At 40.4% G+C, this 22,522-nt stretch overlaps 1 protein-coding gene across 1 annotated transcript; it reads right to left on the bottom strand.

The window, feature by feature from the left end:
• Positions 1-512: 512 nt before the first annotated feature.
• On the bottom strand, positions 513-20,795 carry wdr95 (WD40 repeat domain 95; the record flags this gene model as incomplete). The annotated part of the gene is given in 30 exon segments (XM_079271665.1): positions 513-603; positions 605-666; positions 790-974; positions 2,279-2,367; positions 2,768-2,807; positions 2,946-3,078; positions 3,666-3,724; positions 3,820-3,915; positions 4,013-4,175; positions 8,792-8,851; positions 9,239-9,284; positions 9,372-9,426; positions 9,535-9,614; positions 9,702-9,808; positions 9,927-10,029; positions 10,309-10,460; positions 13,821-13,926; positions 14,016-14,256; positions 14,685-14,754; positions 14,927-15,044; positions 16,135-16,181; positions 16,273-16,318; positions 16,414-16,506; positions 16,619-16,704; positions 17,273-17,503; positions 18,493-18,558; positions 18,676-18,759; positions 18,848-18,901; positions 20,045-20,300; positions 20,728-20,795. Coding segments are annotated over 30 exon segments (3,087 nt in total).
• Positions 20,796-22,522: the final 1,727 nt, after the last annotated feature.

The raw sequence follows: 22,522 nt of genomic DNA, 5'->3' as shown, positions 1-22,522 counted from the left end.
AATGGTTTTCCAACCCTTTTTTTATTTCACTTCACTTCATGCCAAGACTATGACCTGGAGAGTTGTGTGTTTCAAAATGCAAATGACAGCCTGCAGTTTAAGAAAAAACACTTACTCAAAGCACTCTTAGTATTTTTCCTAACTTTACACTTTGTTCAGAGCCTTTTCATTTTGCAATCCACATGTTTTCACACATTCATTAATCCATTACGATCCATTATTATGATTACCTAAAGCCCTTATTCTCACTATTTCCATTTTAAAAGAAAGTCTTTATAATCTCGGATGATCCGGTTTCCCAATTGTGACCCAATTGTTTAGTTTCATCTTATGCATTTGACTCCAGCTCCTGAGTGCTGCTAATGAGCGGTCAGGTCTTACTCTGGTGTTCGGCTCCACAGCATCAAAGCCTTTCAGAGAGCCGTGGTTCGATAGCTTGTTAGTATGCCTGACAGTTTCATGACAGAGCCTGAAATGCAAAAGAAGACACACTCAGTCTAAATATAAATCTGTCACTGTGTAGACTTCCAAAGCACGTATACAGTAGTCTTTGCTGCTGTAATGGTTGTCTTGTGTTCCTCTGGGTAAAATGTGCTTTTAATCTTCCTCAATGTCTGTGTCACTAATGGATGTTGGGGGAAGTCTCAGTTTACTGCGTGTCTCTGACTGCAATTATGCCGCAAGAGAAGCAGGCACAATTTAGTTCAACGTTTGTCGGAGGGAGAGACAGAGAGAGACACACAGTTCAAGCTTACACAGCATAATGATTATTGAAGTAATGCAGCTCACCTTTGCTGCACCTCTATGAGCCCCAGTTTCCTCAGGATTGATGGCATCAGAAGGACGTGTGTTTGCATTCAGCATTTCATGATCAGGCATACTCAGACGATCAATCAGGACCTCATAGGGGACAGCAGGATGTTTCCAAGAAGAAGAGATGTGGACGCCCCAGCTCTCAGACTGCCCAAAGGTCCCTGTGGACAAAGGCCAAAATGTTCCATTTCAGTGTTTTTCCAAGTTGTGCGGGATGGTGCTGAAGGGATGTGATGGAGTCAAAACTGTGGCTTTCTAAAATGTCACAATGTCGGAATCCATTTGAAATCATTTCTCTGCAGTGCCCTACTGTGCGGCACAATTCCTACAAACCCACAGAACAGGGACATTTCCTTTTCTTTCTCCAATGTGTTATGAATCAGTTTGAACAAGAATTGCCAAAAACGGTATGCAAAAACATCAAGTTAGATGTGAATTTAATTTACAATTTCCTGTTTTCTCTCCGTCAGTGGGAAAAGCTAAAGAGCCTGAAGTACAAACAAAAACAACACTGATAATTAGGAAGACCTTACAAATAAATATTCTGTTGTGCACAAATTGAAATGCATCTTCTTTCTGTCCAGTGTTCTTGTAATAGTTATGAGTGCAGTGTCTCGGTAGGTGGATCACACTCTTCCCTTGGCTGTTTAATAGCATTTAGAGAAACACTGCAGATAGTCAGTGAGAGGTGTCGTGTGTTTACGTCAAGGGTGGACTACCAACAAGGTTGGTGACAGACATTTAAAGGAATCGTTCGACATTTTGGGAAATACATTACAAGAGTCAGCTGAGAAAATGTAACACCACTCTCTGTGGGTTGTGCATTAAATATGACATGTGAAGCTACAGCCAGCAACCAGTTAGCTTAGCACAGACACTATCTCTATCAGGGGAGCAGCTCCTGAAAGCCCCAGGTTCACTGTGTGTCAATTGGTGAGTGGTTATTATTTAAATGTGCAGTATATTTGTTTGTTTACAATGCTATGACCTTAAGGTTGGTCCGACATCTCTACCTGACTGAATGACCGTATTCAAAACCTAGTTTTAATATGTTTATTTGTTAAGCTAATACTGTGCTTACATGGTCTACGCTGCGAAATGAATTCACCAAAATGTAACACACTGACACACTGTAAACCTGGTGCTAGGTAGTATTGTAGCGTTGGAGTACACCAGCTCTCTTGGCAAAATATAATTAAGCTGCCATGTAATTTGCTGTGGGCACAGTACTTGACGGGTACTTGAAGGTGACAGGGCACATACACAATGCAGAGTGAGTGGAAGGAAGTGGGTAGCATCAGGACCCAACAGCTAGTTTTTACCCCAATGGGTTAACCCAGCCAGTACCATCACATTGAAATAAACCTTCGCACAAATAACAGCACTGCGCCATGATTAATGGTGTTTGCATGGACATTACTAATGTCTAGAAAGAGGGGATTGACAGATGCAAAATGACACCGACCTATGAATTCTCCATGTGCACTCCAAAGGCGCACAGTGTAGTCAGTGGATGAGGTAAGCACCACTTGATCATTGTCAACAATCTGCAGACTGGACAAGAATAAAGAGACATGAGATGAAATGAGAGAAGGCATTTCTGGCAGAGCACTCTAAATCATCTACTTTGTTGATACGTCTAATGACAGATGCACCCCGGGCCGCTTCTCACCTATACTGATCGTCTGTTTTAGACCTTCCCACACACAGTTTCTTCTATACTTTGTTTGTCTACTGCAGCAGAAGGAAGTAATGGCGCTCCTGCTGGCTGTGACACCCCAGACTGAGAATGACGGCAGCCACGGGGTATATTAAATAAAAACAAGCAGCTAAATGTTAACGACACAAGGCAAATTCTAATTGCTGTTTGACAGCAGTTACCCGATCATTTTAAACTGAAGACAAGATTAATTTGTGACCGACCATAATAAAACATGTTGTGTATTTTACATACCCAGTAATTGTGCTGGTGTGGGCACGCCAGAAGTTTTCAGCTGAGTGAAAGTCAACAATACAAACAGGAACACTCTCACAAATGTGATTCTGCATGTTCTGATGGACAGTTTCTCTTCACATTTTAATTATATGTGTTGTCAAAGTTAATTGCAAGAAGAACAAAAGATGCAGCTGACCTCTCGGTGATTTTCGCTCAGGGGCAAACTTCTCTATGTTGAACACGTAGATGTAACCAATTCGGTCAGCAGCGTACAGCAACGTGTCCTTGTCTGTTTTAGCCAGTTTTGTGATCTTTTGTTGGAATCTAGACTGCAAATGAATATAAAAAGGAATACAATGGTTATGATTGCTTTTCAGTCATAGCACTGACATCCCAACTATTCATGTTCATTACTTGGTGATGGCTGGCTAACTGCTCTCCTCCCTGCAGATATGCATTCGCCCTGCCAGATAATCTGATATAAAATATCAAACCAAATGTGTCTAGCAACAATTTGTAGAAACTAATGATGAAGAAACCAAAGATGAATTAAAAACACCATCATTGTTAAGATCCATTGTTGCTACGTAACAAAACACAAGTGGGGTATGATGATAAGTAAAAGGTTGTCATGGTATTTTGTGTCTATTGTGAAATATAACAACACTTTATTTTTGACAGCCTCAAAACACAATTTCTGCTTTCACAGGCATGAGTTTTATTTTAGCTGCATGCCCCCATGTTCCCCCACCTTCTAATATATAGGGTCCCATTATACATCTGCAGGGAAGGTATCTGCTAGAACCAAAGCATAGAAACAGTGCATCACAAATTATCTTACTGTTTAATCAGCAATTCTGAAGGTAAGAGACAAAAAAAGTAAAACCGAGAAATGCTGTAAAATTAAATATCTTACAGCTTTGAAGCTGCCCACAAATTTTCCTCCACTGAGCACGTTCCAGAGATTTACACAACCTTTAAATGCGGAAATAAATACAGTAATTAACGATGTACTGAAAGGTTTCGAAATGCAATCATGCGCTGTAATTAGTGCTGTTCATAACACCGACCCATGGCTCCAGAAGACAGCAAAGCTGTAGCCGAGAAAAGGTGCTGTAACTTGGAGTCCTTCAGGAAAATGATGCTTGGAACACTTGTATCCAGCCCTGTGTAACAGAAAAAATACATTAAATAAAGGCAATGTTCTGATCACGTCAGAGTGTTTATTGAATATACCCAACGTTCTCTTTGCTCCAAAATCACCTTCAACATTCAGATTTTCAGCAAGAAGAGGGCTGACAAACCGACACTGTATACGTCCAGAAACCACGTTCCACACTCTGATCTCTCCATCATAGCTGCTGGTGGCTAGCAGAGAGGGGGGACACTGCGCCACACACAGGATGTCCTCCTTATGGCCATTTGTCTGAGGAAAGACAAATTGTGAGTGTCTCTAAACAACTGCAGGGTTAAAGGTTCAGGCACGTTATTACCAATGGTCTCCAACCTTTGAAAGATTCCTGTCTTTGTTTGCAGACAAAAGTATATATACCGTAGTGTATTACATTTCCTTTGTGTTGAAGCTTCAAAAATGATTTCCTACATTGGCAAGAGAAGTACAATGTTTTGAAATAAAATAAAATATAAAAATATTAGAAAATGGAAATGTTATTTTTCAGTTCAGAGAACATGAAATTTATTTTAAAAATAACATATACATCAAGTTCATTTTTTATTCAATATGTACTTAAAACATTACGTGAAACACTTTGAATTTATAAATGTAAAACTTAAATATTACAGAGAATTTTCCAACAGATAAAGCCTGATTTGGAACAAATGGTACAGATCTTTAGAAAAAAATAGTTATTGGGAATGTTTAGGGGGAAAAAGCTTATTTTCTCTGTCACAGAGAGTTATATGAGAAACTTAGCACAACGAATGGAACGGAAGCAGCTTTGTTTGTCAGGAGGTAGAAAGAAATCTGCCCACGAGCACCTCTAAAGGTCACTAATTAATGGGATATGAGGTTAATGGGATATCTTGTTTCTTTAGACTGTGCAAAAAGCAAAGTTTAAAAATGCCAGGCAAGCTATTTCCCGTTTTTCTAGTATTTATGCTAAGCTAAGCTAACTGGCTGCTGGTGGTAGCTTATATTTATCTTACAAAATACAGACACGAGAGTGTTATCAATCTTTCCATTTAACAGTGAGAAAGTGAAGAAGTGCTTTTTCCAACTATTCCTTTAACCTCAGGGAGACATCGATTCAAATTTAGAAAGTGCACAACATATCCCCATTTCCTCCGGGACCGAGTTCGTGCAAGGCGTACACTATAAAACGCAGATCGGCAGAGATCTTTTCCAGACGTGGTTTGTGTGCGAGTAATTGCAGAATTGCGGCAGTGTATGGTTGATTGCGTGCAGCGTAATGTCTCAGGGAGACATCGATTATTGTTTCAATGTATGTTTTAAATCTCCTTTACTTTTGCCTTTATGCTTTTAATGGTTTCATGTGAAGCACTTTGAATTACCTTGTTGTTGAAATGTGCTATACAAATAAACTTGCCTTGCCTTGCCTTAACCATATCAATTTAGAATAAGTACAACACAGAATAATTGAAGCGAGGTTAAAGGTCACCTGTCTGTCCACCAAAATCAAGTAAATGTCTCTCTGACAACCTACGGAGTCCCAACGGGCTTCCATACATTCAACACCTGAGATAAATCGTAGTGAAAAATGTTTTGACTCATTTTAAGTCATGAATGTCAGAGTTTTCACTAAAGTTCTGCTTTTTTACTTACAGAACTCTGGCCAAGTATGTCACACATTTAAGATCAATGACTGTCTAAAAATGTTATCGACTGTATGTAAGAAGCTTGATGTCAAACCCCTGAGCGAGCCGAAAAGCCAAACATTACTCCTGCCACTGTACTTCACACTGATACAATGCAATTCATCTTATGCTTCTTGCTTTCTTTGTCTGGCCTCATCAGGAATATGTTGCTTGGAGTGATGCTGCCAACAAGAAACAGTGCACACATCAGGAAAAGCAGATGGCACGTTGTGACGTAGGCACTGATTAGTGGACTAAATGTAAATTGTATTTTTAGGCCAAGCTAAATATTTAGCTCAACTGGGCCATGAGTTAGAATATTAATGAGATGCAACACAACACTGGCCATCTGGAGGAACAGGAAAATTCACAGTGAACCCGAGGCTCAATGGATAATGGAAAGAGACTAATGTACATAAACCAACCCATTGATCTTCCTCTTGCAGGCCATTAATGAAAGAACAATTTCAAGAGAAGGCTCTGTCGATAGTCAAAGGGGTCACTTTTCTTACTGGCCTCTGTAATGCATTCTTCCTGCTCTGTTAATGGGCTTCTTTGGGGGTGAGTGTAACCATCAGCCATGATAAAAGAGATGGAAGAGGAATCAGCGTTCTCTCCTATAATGGATCACAGCGTGAATGAGAATCAATTGTCCCATACTTCATCATCAGTCATCAAATGTTTAAAATTGCAGAAATATTTAAAAATGAATTCAGTAAAATATACGAACAAATGTTTTCTTGATTGCCATGAAAGCTGGTACAAACATCCTTAATAATGCTCAGATGATGAATGCAAATGCTTTATGGTGATTCCTGCAAGTATTTGTCTCTAGCGCCACCATCAATGCCAAAACGTTAATTTGTCTCATATTAGTTTGTGACCAACTACCTACAAAACTAATGATACATCTGAACCCTGTGTTCAGTGCTAATTTTCAAATGTTGCATGCTAACACGCTAAACTAAGATGGTGAGTATTTTAAATAGACTAGCGAAACATCAGCATGTTAGCATGCTGTCGTTAGCATTTGACTCACAGCACCACTGTGCCCTAGGATTGCTTTAGAGCAGGAGTCTCAAACTCATTTTCACTCCGGGCCACATCAGCATCATGGTCGCCCACAAAGGGCCGGTTATGAATGTCACTACTCGTAACATATTGTTAAATAACTCTCTGCATTCACAGTTTAAAGTAGTCTTCAATGTACTCACAATACATTTCCATGTCAAATATACAGTAACCAGCCAAAGAGCTGCTTCTATGACTGTGTGTTTAAGTATCTCATAATTTTGACTTTCTATCTCATAATTATGACTTTCTATCTCATAATTATGACTTTCTGTCTCATAATTTCGACCATGGGGATATTTTTATTGTCAAGTCTAAATTAAAAAAAAAAAGAAATATATATATATATATTTTGTTTTTTTACTTTATTTTTTTTTTGCTGGCGGATTCACGGGCCACATAATGTGGCCCGGATTCGGCCCGCGGGCCGGGAGTTTGAGACCCCGGCTTTAGAGTCTTGCTTATTGATACAGCAGTATTGTTTGCCCGGTTTTACCGGATATTATATATAGTCTAAAGGTTAAGAGTTTCTTTCACTAAATATAAATTCTCAATGATAAGAAAGACACTTTAGGGGGCCAATCATCTGCATTGGTGATTTCTATTGAGATACATGTATTGCTTTTGGGACAGACAATAATAAAGAAGCTAATCCTGATACCATTTTATATGCAAACAACTACAGGGTACACAATATCTAACCCTGTAAGACACTGGCAGGAGTGCATGGGGCATGTGGTGCACACCTTTAGCTCTGAACTGAGTCAGTGATAAAGGCATTCTCACATTTCAGTGAGAGATCGGGTATTCAGCAGAGCCTCTTATAAACGACAGGTATACTGACAGGTCAAAGCTTGGCTGCACTGGGACTTAGACACAAACAAAAGCTGCATGATGTGAGGACATCACCAATGATGTGCGAGGGAGAAAACACTATATAATTACATATATATATATATACTGTATACATATGGGTACAGGGGGTGGCAAGAGACTAAAACATTTCAAAATATGTAATAGAAATTCTCAAAGCTGAGAGAAATCGAACAAGGAATGAGGAAGAATAAAAGCGAGACACGGGGGGGATGGGGTAACTTTCTGCATTAAAAAAATATTCTGCAGGTGATGCTGCACAAAGGGCAGAGATCAAGGAGGCTTTGTTGCTCATGTCTCTCGGAACTTTCCAGCCAGTCAGCAAAAATGACTCGTAGGACCAAAGACTGCAGAGTCGTGTGTGTGTGTGTGTGTGAGAGTGTGTGTGTGTGTGTGTGAGTGTGTGTGTGTGTGAGTGAGTGTGTGTGTGTGTGTGTGTGTGTGTGTGTGTGTGTGTGTGTGTGTGTGTGTGTGTGTGTGTGTGTGTGTAGGTGTGCGGGTGTGGGGGGGTATATGAACAAATAACCAGCAGGGAGGCTTTATCTTTCCAGTTGTGAAGGTGCATGAGGCAGAGCATGAACAGCACTGGCCAAGCATCCCTACTCTATATAACACACTGATTTAGTGTGTAAACAGCATTTTATGGGTATGGTGCAGTCAATGTGGAGCTAATTTATCTCTTTTATATACTACTGGCTATTTAAATATATACAGTGCATCATATTTTATGTTTTGTATGTAAAATCATAATCCGATTCCTTGTAACCATGGCTGTCAAATCAATGCAACGGAGTAGAAACTACAGTACGAGAATAAAATGACATTAAATGGTAAGACTTTGAAGTATTTTAAATACCTTAATGTTGTATTTAAATGCAGTACTTGAGGAAAACATACTTTTTCACTGGAAGATTTTCCAGAAATTGTTTTTATAAATGAAAATATACCGTAGCAGCTAGATGATGCCTTGATGATTAGCTGGCACACAATGTGCTCTTGCTTAATGTGTTTTTGATCAAGCATTCAGTTCACAACAAAAACACCCAATTTGTCTTTTTGTCACTTTCAGCACAGATAGCTGTACTTTTTAGAAATGGAAGAATAATGGATGGATCCATCCAATGTTTCTGTCATCTAGTCTGCCTGAAATGAATGTCATGAGGGAATACTAACTGTCAGTCGGAGCCTATTGTTATCATTTTTGTCTGCCTGAACATCTTTTCTGCCAGTTATTGTCAAGACAATTTTCTGTTCATTAATCACCAGATCATCTTGCCACGAAGGCTGTGGTCTCTGGACATGATGAAGGTCCTCGGGTGTGTCCTGACACAATGCAGACGCACAGTCAGCAAACAGGGCATTTCAAATCAAAACACACTTTGTAATGGATCATAAAAATAGCTGAAAGAACATTCTATTCGCGCTTTAAAATTCTTATTAACCAGACAATGATAAGAAGTGTCATCCGCCCTGGAGCAAAACATGTTCGTTATAATGAAATTCAAAACAGGCAATACAAGCAGCATGATCTATCAGTCTTTGATTTGTTTTTGTTTTTGCTGTTTTAGAGTTCAGCTAGTAATGACAATGTAAACAAATGCAAATGGTGCAATACGATGGAAGGATGGAGGGATTGGAGAAATAATTGGACTGGGATATCTGAAACACAACTGGCAAATAATATCTAGAATTCATGTCTTTTGTACTCACTGGGTAAATGTCTATCTTCCGGTCCCGGCCGACAGACATCACATAGCTTCAAACGTAAAATGACACAAGCTCAGCATGGATTCAAATTCATACTGAGCCAAGAACACTTGCCAAATATCACATCATTACTCACAAGTTCTTGTGAACTTGCAGAAAGATGCAGTCGCACACTTCGTGACATTCACCCGCTACAGGAAAGATTGGAGGGGATTTTTCACAATTCCTGGATACTACAGTATTTATTTTTCTCTTTCTTGTTTTTGGTCTGAGGAAGTATGACAATGTGCAGTACTTACCCTTCTTCAGTGTCTTTAGGCACTGTCCATTGTTGAAGTTCCAGATCTTTAAACAACCATCTCTTCCACCTGTGATGAGTCTGCAAACACAAGAACATGCTGTGGTGTGATGCTATATGGTTTTTATGAAAAGTGAAACATTTCACAAGCTGCTTCGTGTGCTGTACCTCCTCCCTTTGGGGTCAAACGTCATGCATGTGGTGGCAGACAGATCATTTGTGCCACCAAACTCAAAAACCTGATGCCCGGTGTCAAAATCCCAGACTTTCACCACCTGAAACCAGTTACATGTTGAGGTAATTTCACAGATAATATACATTGAATAAAAATGATCATGTTTAAGACAGACCCGACAGTGGAAATGTAATGTTGTAAAGTACTGATGTACTCACAGATCCCTCAGTGCAGCTGACAACTTGACGAAACTCCTCACTGTAGCCGCAGCACATTACAATCTCATTATGTGAAACAGTCAGACGGCTGTGAAGCTGTGGCCTTACAGAGGCAGAAGATAATAAAATGAATAACAGGGGGATGAATATTAAGGTGCTGCAGTCATCTCTGAAAAAAGAAATCTTTAAAAGCTGTTGGGTGAAAGTGAGATGTTTAATCCCTCCAAAGCAAATCTTCAAAAGCATCAGCTGTCTTATTTATTTCATAGAATTCCAAAAACTATCGTCCTTAAACGAGTTCAGTTGAGGAATATTTTCAAAAGCATCTTCAGAGTACATTGGATTCCATGAGGAAAAAAAGAACAAAGGCACGACAGCCAACCTTATCTTCAGGGAGAGCACAGCCATACAGTCTGCCGCAATGTAGACGCATTTCATGGCAGAGGAGTACGAGCATGCAGACATGTCGCCGTGAATCCCGCTGGCTTTGGGGTTAGCTGTAAACAGGCAATGCTGATCTTGAATATCCCAAATCTGAAATGGGAACAGGTGAACAGCGATCAAAGAATAATTCATATAAATAAAGTAAAAGCAATACCACACTGAAGAATACCTGTATATGAAACTTCCATTCAAGTAGAAGTAAGTATTGCAATACTATATAACATACTTATATTGCAGACTAGCTCCTGTTTGTGTTATATTAGACTACTGGATCATTACTATTAATGTACGTAAGCAGCACTTAAACACTGTTGAGGTGCAGCTAATGTTTTACTGCTGTATAGTTTAATCTGTTTGATAAACTGATTATACGTTTGTGCGTACAAAGTAAAAGTATAAAAATAAATGTAGTCGACTAAAAAGTAAAAATATTTTTTAAGACTCATTTGGAAACTCATTTTCGGAGGACGATAGATCTAGCATTGTCTAGATCAGCGGTTCCCAAACTTTTTAGGCCGCGCACCCCCTTCTACATCCCGACCGGGTTCGCGCACCCCCCCCCCCCCCCCCCCGTTAATAAAAAAAAAAAAAAAAAAAGAAGCAACAGAGCCTTTTAAGCCTTCATAGCGCATAAGAATCGGACCAATGAGAGAACAGTTTGCTCGCGCGTGTTGTTAGTTTACAATATTTAGTCCGCTGTTAAATGTTGCAGTGTGAACACAAACTGCAACATTGTATCATATTAATCCCTGAATCAGAACAAAGCAAACGAACTGAAGGTGTGAAAACGCCCTGAAACACTGCAACAAAGTTTCAATAACTTTCAGTTACACAAGGCGTCACTTTTAAAGAGCAATACTGATGGGACATCAGCAATACTGTGCACACACGCACAGGCTCAGAGGCAGATTATCACATTTAATTTACAATTAATGAGCGACTAATGCAGCCAGGATGTCTTCGGACAAAGCATCGATGCGGCGCGACACAGTGTTGTTGGACACCGGGATCATGTCCAACTTTTTTGCTTCTTTCTCCCCAATCATACATTCCACCATCTCTCTGGCAGCTGGCAAGCTCACGTCTTCGGCGATTGTGTGCGGTAGCCCCTTTCTCGCTATTCTGTGACCAGATATGAAGCCCGTAGTGCGTCATTTATAGACCCAACACATGAATGAGACTCCAGCAATTTCGATATTAAAATATGTAAGGGGCTTTTGACTTGCACTGGCATGCTTGGTGTTCAGGTGGCGACGTAAATAAGAGCTTCAGACTGTTAGCCAGAACCTCGCTGCACACCACGCACTGTGGCTTTGGGGAATCTGCGTTGCCAATCCAAGTGAAGCCCAGACACACATACTTTTCATCATATTTCCTCTTTTTTTCCCAGTCTGATGCTCACTCTCGTTTCCTCTTTTTTCACCTTGACTCCGCGATGGGCCGATGTGCTCCCCATTTGTCTGTGCAATCCCTTCCTCCTTCCTCCGTCTCATCTTCCTCTGACTCGATTTCTTCTCCCGGTCTCTCCCCACGCACCTCTCCGTTCCCCTCGCCTCCGATTCCTCTCTCTCTCTCTGTCCCTCTCCTCTTTTACGACTGATAGCTTCAGATGTCCCGCCTGACAGTTTTTAAATTAAAATTACATTTTTTTTTATATTTAATATTATTACACCATCAGACCGCCATTACACGTTTCCTCTCGCGCACCCCCTAGAGGCAGCTCGCGCACCCCCAGGGGTGCGCGCACCCCACTTTGGGAATCCCTGGTCTAGATCAAGCCTCTGGCAAAAAATTAAAGTGGGCTTATGCAGAAATTTCACAAAGATGCAACGACAGCCCAGACAACACTTTCCCCGAAAGGAAGAAGAGGAAGATGTCTAGAGGTACACCTGCAGTAAAATAAACCTCATGGAGAAATCCCAGAGATATCCTCCCCTGTGCGGAAGATGAGGAAGATCTTGGAAGATACACCTCTGTTAAAAAGGACTTATGGAGAAATCTTGCAAGACAGCAAACAAATCCCAGCGATCCCCTCCCCTGTGAGGATAAAGACAAGGATCTTGGAAGGTACACCTCTGATAGAAAGGTATTTTGGTGAATTTTCCCAAGGCAGAAAAAGAATCCCAAGGATCTGCTCCCTAGCTCTCTCCCCTGAGAACTCCTCTAAAACTAAGGAGGACATGAAGGACACAAGAGCAAAGATATGGATCATCGGGTCTCGTTACGTTCGACGAGAGGAGGAAGGAGCGTGTCAGAACTTCGGGGAGAACTATGGACTCAATGCCAAAGTTGATTGGTTTGGCAAAGGAGGCCTGTGCTGAAGTGGCATCCTAACCAGTTTTTATGCAGAGTTGAAAACTCAAAGTCTCCCTGACATTTTGGTGATCCACGCTGGTGGCAACGATTTGGGGTTGTTGACATACATCCAGAATGACATAGAACCTGATGCAGCTCCATGCAAAGTTTCCTCGAATGACAATTGCATATTCCTGCATCAACGAGCGTCAAGCGTGGAGATATGGACAGCCACGGAAGGTGAATTTTGACAGGAAGATCGTAAACAATTGCATCAGAAAGGCCGTTGGCAACTGTGACGGTGGAGTGATTGAACATCCCAACAGGAAAATATTTGTGGCAGATGGAGTGCACTTTACCAAAGAAGGAATTTGAATATTTGTGACCAGCATCCACAGTGTCCTGAAGAAGATCCTTCAGAAATACCACCCACGAATCAGTCTCTCTGGGCGACTGTGGCTCAGTGGAAAGCAGGGTCGTCCTTCAATTGCTCCCGAAGCTGTGCCAATACGGTGTATGAGTGTTGTGTGAATGTTAGTTAGTTGATGCTCCTGCTGTCAGTGCAATGAATGGGTGTGAATAGTATGAATGGTGTATGAATGTGTCAAACAAGTACAGTCAAGTACTTACAAGTACAGTCCATTTAGGCTCTAACTACCGGTATGTGTTAATACGAATGCTTGTCTATCTATATGTGTCATCACTGACTAAATAAATGTGTTGCAGTGTTGCAATGTTGAAATCCATCCCTCATTTTTTATAGTACAGTAGAGCGAAAAGCCCTTCAATTGATAATCCTTTAAAAAGTACAAAAGGTCTCTTGATAAAAGCTCTTTTGTATTTGGTTCAAGCTCTGGCCATGTGATGCACAGAGCCGAGACAGCCTCTTTAGTCAGATAATGTGCAGTGATTTTGTTCATGGTTGCATCATGCTGGTTATTTGCTGGTGTCTCAGCCACTATAGAATGTTTGCATGCGAACAAAGCTGATGGCAAAAAACAAAGTGAGCTGGCCCTGGAATCAAATGTACTCACAGATATAAACACTTTTTTCAGACATAATCTGGCTAAACACGTGTACCACACACATATAGACAGGGAACCGTTTAGACCGTAGTAAAGTCAGCAAAACATAAACAAATGAAATAATAATTACTTTCACTGTGTTGTCTGTGGAGACAGAGAAGACCTGACTGTCCTCTGACACGATGTGGAGGTAGACGATGGGAGCAGAGTGACCTCTCAAAATACCGGTTGGTTTCCTAACAAGAAAAACAGAACAAAGAGGAGTTGGTTTTTTTATTTGGTGTTGCTTTTCTCCAAGAAAGCCCTCAGAATTCTGGCTGCTTACCCAGAAAAATGTGGGTTCCACATGCGTACAAGTCTGTCCATGCCTCCAGTGACCAGCAAGCTGTGCTTGTGACACAGGTCAAAGGTCTTGACACCTTTGTAGATGGTGAAAACTGTCTGGTCACCCAATGCCCGGTGCAGTGGAATCCAGCTCAGTTGGACCTTCTTGGTCTTACCTTCGTAGCAGGCCTCTCTGATCTCACTCAACTGCTGCTCAGCGTCGGTTAAAGGCAGCGCGCAGCCTCAAGAAGAAAAAGAAGAAAAGAAGTGTTTCATTACACGGCCCGTGTGTAAGCATTGCTCAAACATGTTTTCTGGATCAAGGGTAGGCCATCATCAGAATGAATGAGCAAGCTGGCAAGCGGACATGGCCGACCACGCACACACAACATATACACACACACACACACGCTGGCATTGATTGGTGAATTTGAGAAGGACGAGTCATCATGCGTCATCCCTCACAGCTCTCCTACCAGGCTGCCTCATGTTCAACACCAAGCTTAATTGCTGCGAAAGTGCTCGATACTTTGTTCCATCAGCATTCGTCATTTCTAATCTGGATCTCAAATCACAGCCAAGTCACGATAATGAAAGTCTCGGATTGTTTGATATTGTCCTGATGGTGCTGAACATGTGCCCAGAAAAAGACAAAGAAAAACAGAATTACCTATAACGAGGGAAGAAGATTCTTCATTCGACGAGGAGACAACAGCTTGAAAACGATGAAAATATTTTGCCTAAAGTTAGAGAGAAGAGTTAGTTGCTCTGTCTATTTCAGGGTTATCTGCTCATAATGCAAGTTAAAAATGTACGGTTACACAGCTGCTGCAGATATTGTAAATTGTCACCGAGCTGAACTTAAATTCATTCCTTTGGAAGGGAAGTGTACATGGAAAGGTAAAATGTCACCTGTGTCACCCAGTCGTGATGAACCTTCCATCTGACAAATGTCACATTGGGAGATAGCACTGCATTGTCAACCGCTATGTTGGGCATATTTTCAATCTTCGGTAATTTATTCCATATTCTATAAAAAAAAAGAAGAAAAAAAATGAAATTTAAATGAAGAAGCAGGCCTGAAACAGGTCACATTTTCCGAGACACTTCCTAACTCACATAACCTGCATATCATTTATTTGATTGTCGGGGAAGAAGAGATAGGAAGCAAGGGTATAATTTACCAAACGACACATCCAAATAAAAGAAGATACATTAAATCATGCCATGGCTACAATCGATCACTTTATTCAGCAGAGAGTCTCACATTTGTTACTTATCAGCACAAAACGTTAATTTGCTCGGGAAACACCAAAAACGGCTGCAAATGTATCTCACTCATAAGAAAGATTCCTGTTTTTCACTGACAAATTCCTTTTGATCAGTCAAGAACGTGAGAGGGAAACAAGAAGGTACACACATCTAATTGTCTGTTAATGATTGACGTCTCCCTTATAGGCTCAGCTATGTTTTCTTTGGTCACTCTGCTGTGCAGGAAAATAGTCTAATCACTGACTTTGAGTATCTGGCAGAATATTGCTTAAAAGTTGACATCATTTTGTTCTGATAATATTTACAGGTAGTCTATACTGTATACGTATACTAGTAATACCTTCATGATGTGTTTATGATATCTTGTCATGGTTTCCTTTCCTGTTTGAATAATACTGAATAACAGTGTGTACTGTGACTAACTAACATTTGACTTATTTAAGCCAGATCAAATCCAATCATATCAATCATCATATGTGCTACAGATGCACCGATACTGATATTGGATATTTGTCTGATACTGACTCGAATAGGTGGATCAGGCATAAGTGACAATGGGCTGCTTCTTTATACCATTATTTTTTTAAACAATAATTAAAAAAATGTATATCTATGTATTTAATTGTTACATTTTGTTTTGCAAAGTTAGAAAAGCAATGTTTAAATCAAGCTTGATGTTGGATCCGTGCATTTCTAATCTATGCATGAGTGACCTGCCAACAATGGTCTTGTACATTACACCAACGCTGCATCCTGCGCATAGCAAGTGATTACCATCCAGCCAGATTGTACAATGTGCAGTGAAAGAGGATTGATCGTGTATTGAGTCTTTAGAAAAGCAAATTTACCTGAGGGTATCTCCAACAGACGATATCAAAATGATTGTGACACATCCCTGGAACACAAACACCAACATGAATCTCTGCCAGCATTTCATTAATCAAGTGGAACAAAATTTTTTAGTTTTAAAATTGGATCAGGTTTACGTCTGTGTCTCCATACAGGATACAACATTTATCAGGGCCAGTGTAGCTATGGGGGGGGGGGGAAACAAACCATGATTGTGACTTATTGTGACATTTGGAAGATATGTTAACATGCAGTTCTGTTGCAGTTCTGTTGCTCACCTATAGTCTAATGTCAAAGGCACTGTGTCTAGTGCATTGATCTGGCAATAAGGCTCCAGAGTGGAAAGCTCGTACAGTTGGATCTCTCTGTCCCTGCAAGATAACGATGACACCACACAAAGCTAGAATAGTCTGGAACCTGCAGTGAGAGTATCTATGTGCTCAATAAATGATGTGCTCTTTAATTCATTGTGTTAAAACGTACCCTGTTCCGATCATCAGCTTGTTGAACTCTGTCATCAGAGTAAAATCACTTGCCCACTTTGACTTCCTGTTTGCAGGTCCATCATTCTGACAGAAATTAAAAAAATGATGTGTTGAAAATGTTCCACGTTTCTCAGATGTATAATTTGAGGCAATCAAGGCAGTCTTGAATAAGTATTAAAAAGCATAGAGGGAAAACACCTTCTATACATTTGGACAATATTAAAGGCTTGGTCTATAGACCTCCATAAAGTGGTGCAGGAAGGAGACTAAACCTGGAACTGTTCCATTGTCTCAAAGTTAATGGTTTTTTCATGTTTTTTTTCTTTAGATTCCTGAAATAAGGTCTGTGGTTAACACAAGCTTTAGAGATTTTGACGTTGGTTCTCCGACTACAATAGAAACTACAAAACGTCATCACAACTAACTTAAGCTGCCCATTGCATTCACACTTCAAAACTCATGAAAGTTGTGTTCATTTGTGAAGATTATCTTTCTGAAGAAAACGTGTATACGTATGGTAAACTTGAGTTTGTTGGCCTCCATAAATACGTCATCCCTGCATTACTCTGTTGTTGTTGACAATAAAAACTATAGAATGACACCAAACGTATCCCTAAAGTGTTGAGATAAATGTAAAACAGGTAAAACATACAAACATGTGTTTGGTCTTAAGTGGTTTAAGTTCAGGGCTCCAGTAGCAAACAAGCCCGTCCTCTCGCACTGATACCATGGTGCCGTCATGGGTGGAGTGGATGTTGACGATGGGGATGCCGTGACACAACGCCTTCATGGTGGCTGGCAGAGTGAAGGCCACCTGCTTACTGCGTCTTTCAGTTTCCTCCTTCTCCTTGTGTTTCTGCAGCATGTGTGTGCAGAACTTAGCCTGCATCACATTACCTGGTGTTAGCTTCAAGTTGTCTAGCCCGCATGTTGATAGTTATTAAACTGTTGTCGTGATTACGTGAGTAGGGCCGTAGGTTTGGTTTCAGAGGTAGGTGGGGAACAAAAAGGCAGAAGTTCTTCAAGCAAAAATAAATGAAGTGTTTCGATTATGAATGCTATTCCTGATATCAATGTAGAAATTATGACATTTGTTAGATCCTGTTTTCCAAATTAACAGTCAAATAAAAAATTTGAATTTTTTGTAATTGCTGTATTATTGACACACAAACCTTGTGTTGATTGACACCTCATTCTTTGTTGCAGATCAATATTATATGTCTTCACTAAAAAGAGAAAAGTGTTCTACTGTCTTCTCTGATATTTAATACTTGATTGATGTTCAATTATTGCATGAAAGTAGGATTTTGAAAAGTGAGGCGGACGTGTCTCCCCCATCGCCGGTGGAAATTACACCCATTTATACGAGTACAATTGTAAAAAAATTGTTTTGTCTCTTGGAATAAAAAAATCAATCCATACGCCAGTGTTACACCAAACATCTGGAAATATCTTCGAATCATTTCTTTAAAATTGGCAAACCAGGACAACATACAATCCATACAGCCTCTCACAATCATATCCAGCTGAAGGAAACAACACTGTCAAGATGATTAAGTCAAGTGTCTAGAGTCAATAGCAATGTTGGGAAACAATGAGCTTTGTTCCATGTGTTATTGCACAGTCAGCTTGGCTTTAGGAGAGCTGATGTATGCTCGTGTTCAGGTGAGTTACAGTTACACGTGCTCCTGTAATCCTAACTGGATTACAATTGCCAAAATAACCCTGTCACATTTCATAGTTGCCTAACTTTTTTTTAATGCAAATTCCTGGTATTAGCATGCATGAGAAGTGAGAAGTGTCATAACTAAGGCAAATCTCCAAAATAAAAAAGCTGCATGCTCTAAGAAACAACTATGAATGTCATCTCACCCATGAAATCCTTCCTTGGCCTGAATAATCAATCTTCTTAAATAACCCTTGAATCTGCGCGTTGCTCTGTGAAATTCAAAGCACAAAAGAATAAGGAACAGCTGTTGTGAATTAGACATGGAGAACACAGAGATGAGAGAATCTGAGAGAGAGTATATAAAGAGAAATGTCACACTGTCTTACCGTCTCAGGCAAACCCAGACACTTCTTCACGATACGTCCAAAATTATTCGCATCAATGGATCTCAAGCCACCCGTTTCAAATTCCTTTACAAGAGAAAATACAGTCAAATATTCCAGAAATGAATCACCAGGCTGTCCGTGTGTTTTTAAAAACATGCAGTTTATACAGTACCTCAAATGATAGTCTCAATTTCTGGAGGTTGTCGAGGGATATCGTCTCATCAATCTTATCGGAGAGAGGACAAACTGTAACATTGTACGATGAAATGAGCCAATTATGAACACAGGTTGATTATGAATACTCTACGAAAAGAGCACAATGCACAATAATAGAGTTTGATTGGCAAAAACGCGCCAATTCATAAAGTGTGCGTGCTAGAGAGGAGGAGATATTGACACCATGTAATTATCAACACACATGTTTAGGGCTCCACCTCTGAGTATTAATGACTATCTGTAAAGGCCACCACAGGCCATCACCGGCTACAATCGTCTCTAAGATGCTTGCAGAAGGCCAGATGACAGGTCATGCTCCCCGCTAATTGGCCACGGTTTCCTAGCAACTGGTCCTTGATCCATCAACCTCTTTGATCCATCATTAATAAATAAAAAGGGATAAACAGCTTAATTCCTCAAGGATGTAACTAGAGTCGAGGTTTCCCCTACGGTATCTCCTCAACTGCAGAGATAATTGTTTTTATCAGTCAGCGTGATGGAAAGTGCTGAAAGTGTTCACGCAACCTGGACTGCTTTCCAAACCCCTTTATTAGAGCTGTATAACGTTGAACTCCTGAGCCTATTCCGTCTAATCCGTCACGGCACATTGCTCACAACATTAAGCAGGAGAGTGGGACTGACATCTGCGAATGCAACTTTCTACATCAGTCCATCATTCCTGTCGGCTTGAAAGCTAGAATTTGAATCTACTTGGGACCTTTTAAGCAGTTGGCTCGGTAACTATGTTTGTTTTACTTTGGCCTGAAAAATGTCCATCCCTGGCTCTGGGACAGATCGTCCTGCCCGATGTGCTGTCATGCTGCGAGTACAAATTGATCATCATCTTGATTGAATGTGGCCCTTTTGGTATTACCTCACATTCATCCTGCTGCTCACCTTGTGAGTGAGATATGCTGCTGCTGCTGTAGTTGAGTTGAAGCACTCCAGAAAGAGTCTGCAAACTGGCCAGTGTAACAATGTAACACTATAGTGACACCTTGAGGCTATAAGCAGTAACTCTAACAAAGCAGTCAGACTGGGAGAGGGTGAAAATCTATCATGGCACTAAAGCAATCTAGATTTACTTTTCAGATGTGCATTGATCCCATTTACTCATCCGATTTCACTTTGTTAGAGGTTTTGAAAACTACACCTTGAGGCTGCAGAGGCTGCGAGTTGAATCAATACTGCGGTGTTGTCGTCTCATGATTTCAGCCTCATCTCCCAGTGTGACAGAGTGCCTTCGGCCGTTCTGTCTCAGCAGCTGTCGAACCAACCAGTGCGGCTGCTCTTGTCTGTCCTCGCCGACGTCCCTTTGTCTTGGTGCTGAGAAGTTATCTGTGACTTTCTCACCCCGACAACTTGGTCCCGTCGCCCTGTTCCCTGTACTCCCCAGTTCAGAGAGCATGCTGGAGGATTTGAGATATAGTTTTGAGTAATTGCATGCCCTAAACATTACATTGCTATTATGTAAAGATATTGCTTGGGCACTCATTAGAAGCATATCAGAAAGGTCAGTGTTGTATCTTTTACTTGACTTTTACTTAAGTGCAAGTGCTCATAGATCTATTTAATCGGAGGAGAGTGATTGTAGGTGCCAGGTGACCAGACTTCCTGTATTACATGGTAACTGCTCAGGGGTGCCACACATGGCAACTCATGCACCATGACAACAGTAAACATTTCCTGAAGATGACAGATAGACAAGGCAAGGCCTAAACCGTTGGTACCCGACATAATACTCCTCATATGAAGATAAAATGAAATAGGAACACAACTTATCAAATTCATGTGATGTACAATGGTGGTGAGGAGGAGAACAGGACAGCAGATTACCTGGTCACATGCTGGGTTTCTAATCTTCCTGAAGCAGAAGAAGAGCGGACCTTTTTCCCCAATGGCATCCTTGTTAGATGGTGACGCAATGTAAAAAGTAGACTTGCTTGCAGCACATTTCCACAGTCAGAACTCCAAACAGATGTTGATCGGACAGATCTGACATTAGTCTACCTGACACTCACTCTAACATTACACCTGAGCAGAGCAGGTGGCCCCACGGTAACTAAGAAACCAAGAGTGACAACTGAGACTGCAAAAACTAAACACAAGAAGCTGCACACTCACAGGGAGAGAAACTGCTTTGATAAATCTAGTTTACAAACTATATATTGCAATTTATTTTGTTATTGTAATCAGTCAGCTGTTATGTAATTTCAGGTCCAGGCACAGGTTTTTTTTACATTTTCAATGCAACTACCAAGGGAAAGAATGAATTAAATAAAAAGAAATAGTGAAATTTATTCTGGAAAGACTCATAAAACAGTGTTTCACAATGCAAAACAGAAGAATCAAACAGGGCTTGTGATATTCTGTGGCGATGGATCAACACATTTGATCAACGCAACACATTTTGATTCTGTCTCGTTATCAGGCCGCAAACAGACTGCATAACATCAGATAGCAGACTATGGGGACAAGGAAACATAAAGCCTTTTGTATCTTGACTGCTTTGGCACCATTTAAAAAAAGGGCTCATTTTGTCAAGACACTACACACAATTCACACAACCCCACGCACCAGCAGCAGAACACCTCAGATATTTTGCAAAATTAGAAACACTAAAACACATTTTTGTCACCATATGGCACACACATGATTCATACGATCTGATTGTGTTTGAACCAGTTACACACTGCTGTGCTCAATCTAAAACCCTTTTAACAATTTTACTTTTCTAATGATATAGTCCAGGTTGGACTGTGGTCCTGTATCTGGTGCTGCTTTACAGGCCTCGACGTGGAGAGTGAGGGGGAGAGATACAGCACGAGGAAGGATACGGTAGATACCCGTTAGTTGTAGCATCAGAATCAGGATCTCTCATCTTCCATTCAACACACATACATTTTCATGAATGTGCTGAGATATTCTATCTTCTGCTGACAATATGTTAATTTATGTTCACAATATATTGACTTATCTTTCTATCTATTATGCAGTTTGAAGTTCAGACAATCTGCTGCCCTTCATGAGTTGTTCGTAGAGGCAGCTTTTTTTCTGATTGTGGATATTTGTTATCTGTTTTATGGTGTTTATTTTGATATGTTATATTAAAGAGTCAGTTTGAATTCATATCTTTCTCAGGTTCCCTGTTTTATTTGGTCCCTCACCTCTCCCTCTTGTTTCAGATATCTTCACTTGTGAACCTTGTGTGTTTCCAGCCAGTGTGATCACCTTTCCCCACCCTGATCAGCTTCACCTGTCCCAATCACCCTCCTCCTCCTCCTCCCTGAATTATTTAGTCTGTGTGCTCCCCTTTGTCTGTGCTGTTCTGACCTCTACATTAACAGTGACCATTTGTAAACATCTAGTCTCCGAGTTGGAGTCTTCTATAAACAATGATTCTAAACTGTCAGGCAACAGTTTTTAATTAAATTAATATAAAATATATATAGCCAAAATGAAAAAAAAGTAGTGGGGGAAAAAACAGACGCCGGTGTCAACAACCCTTAATAAACATAAACATAAACAAAAATACAGTACATCCAAGTGAAAGTGCAATTTACTGTAGAGAGATGTGTTGGAGTTTTGTTTGTTTTACACTGGCTCTTATAAAGATGACATTTAGTTTCAG

Source organism: Melanostigma gelatinosum, assembly GCF_949748355.1.
Source record: "Melanostigma gelatinosum genome assembly, chromosome: 7".
NCBI classification, from domain to species: domain Eukaryota; kingdom Metazoa; phylum Chordata; class Actinopteri; order Perciformes; family Zoarcidae; genus Melanostigma; species Melanostigma gelatinosum.
The sequence above is the reverse complement of the archived record's forward strand: the minus strand, read 5'-3'. Positions and strand labels throughout refer to the sequence as shown.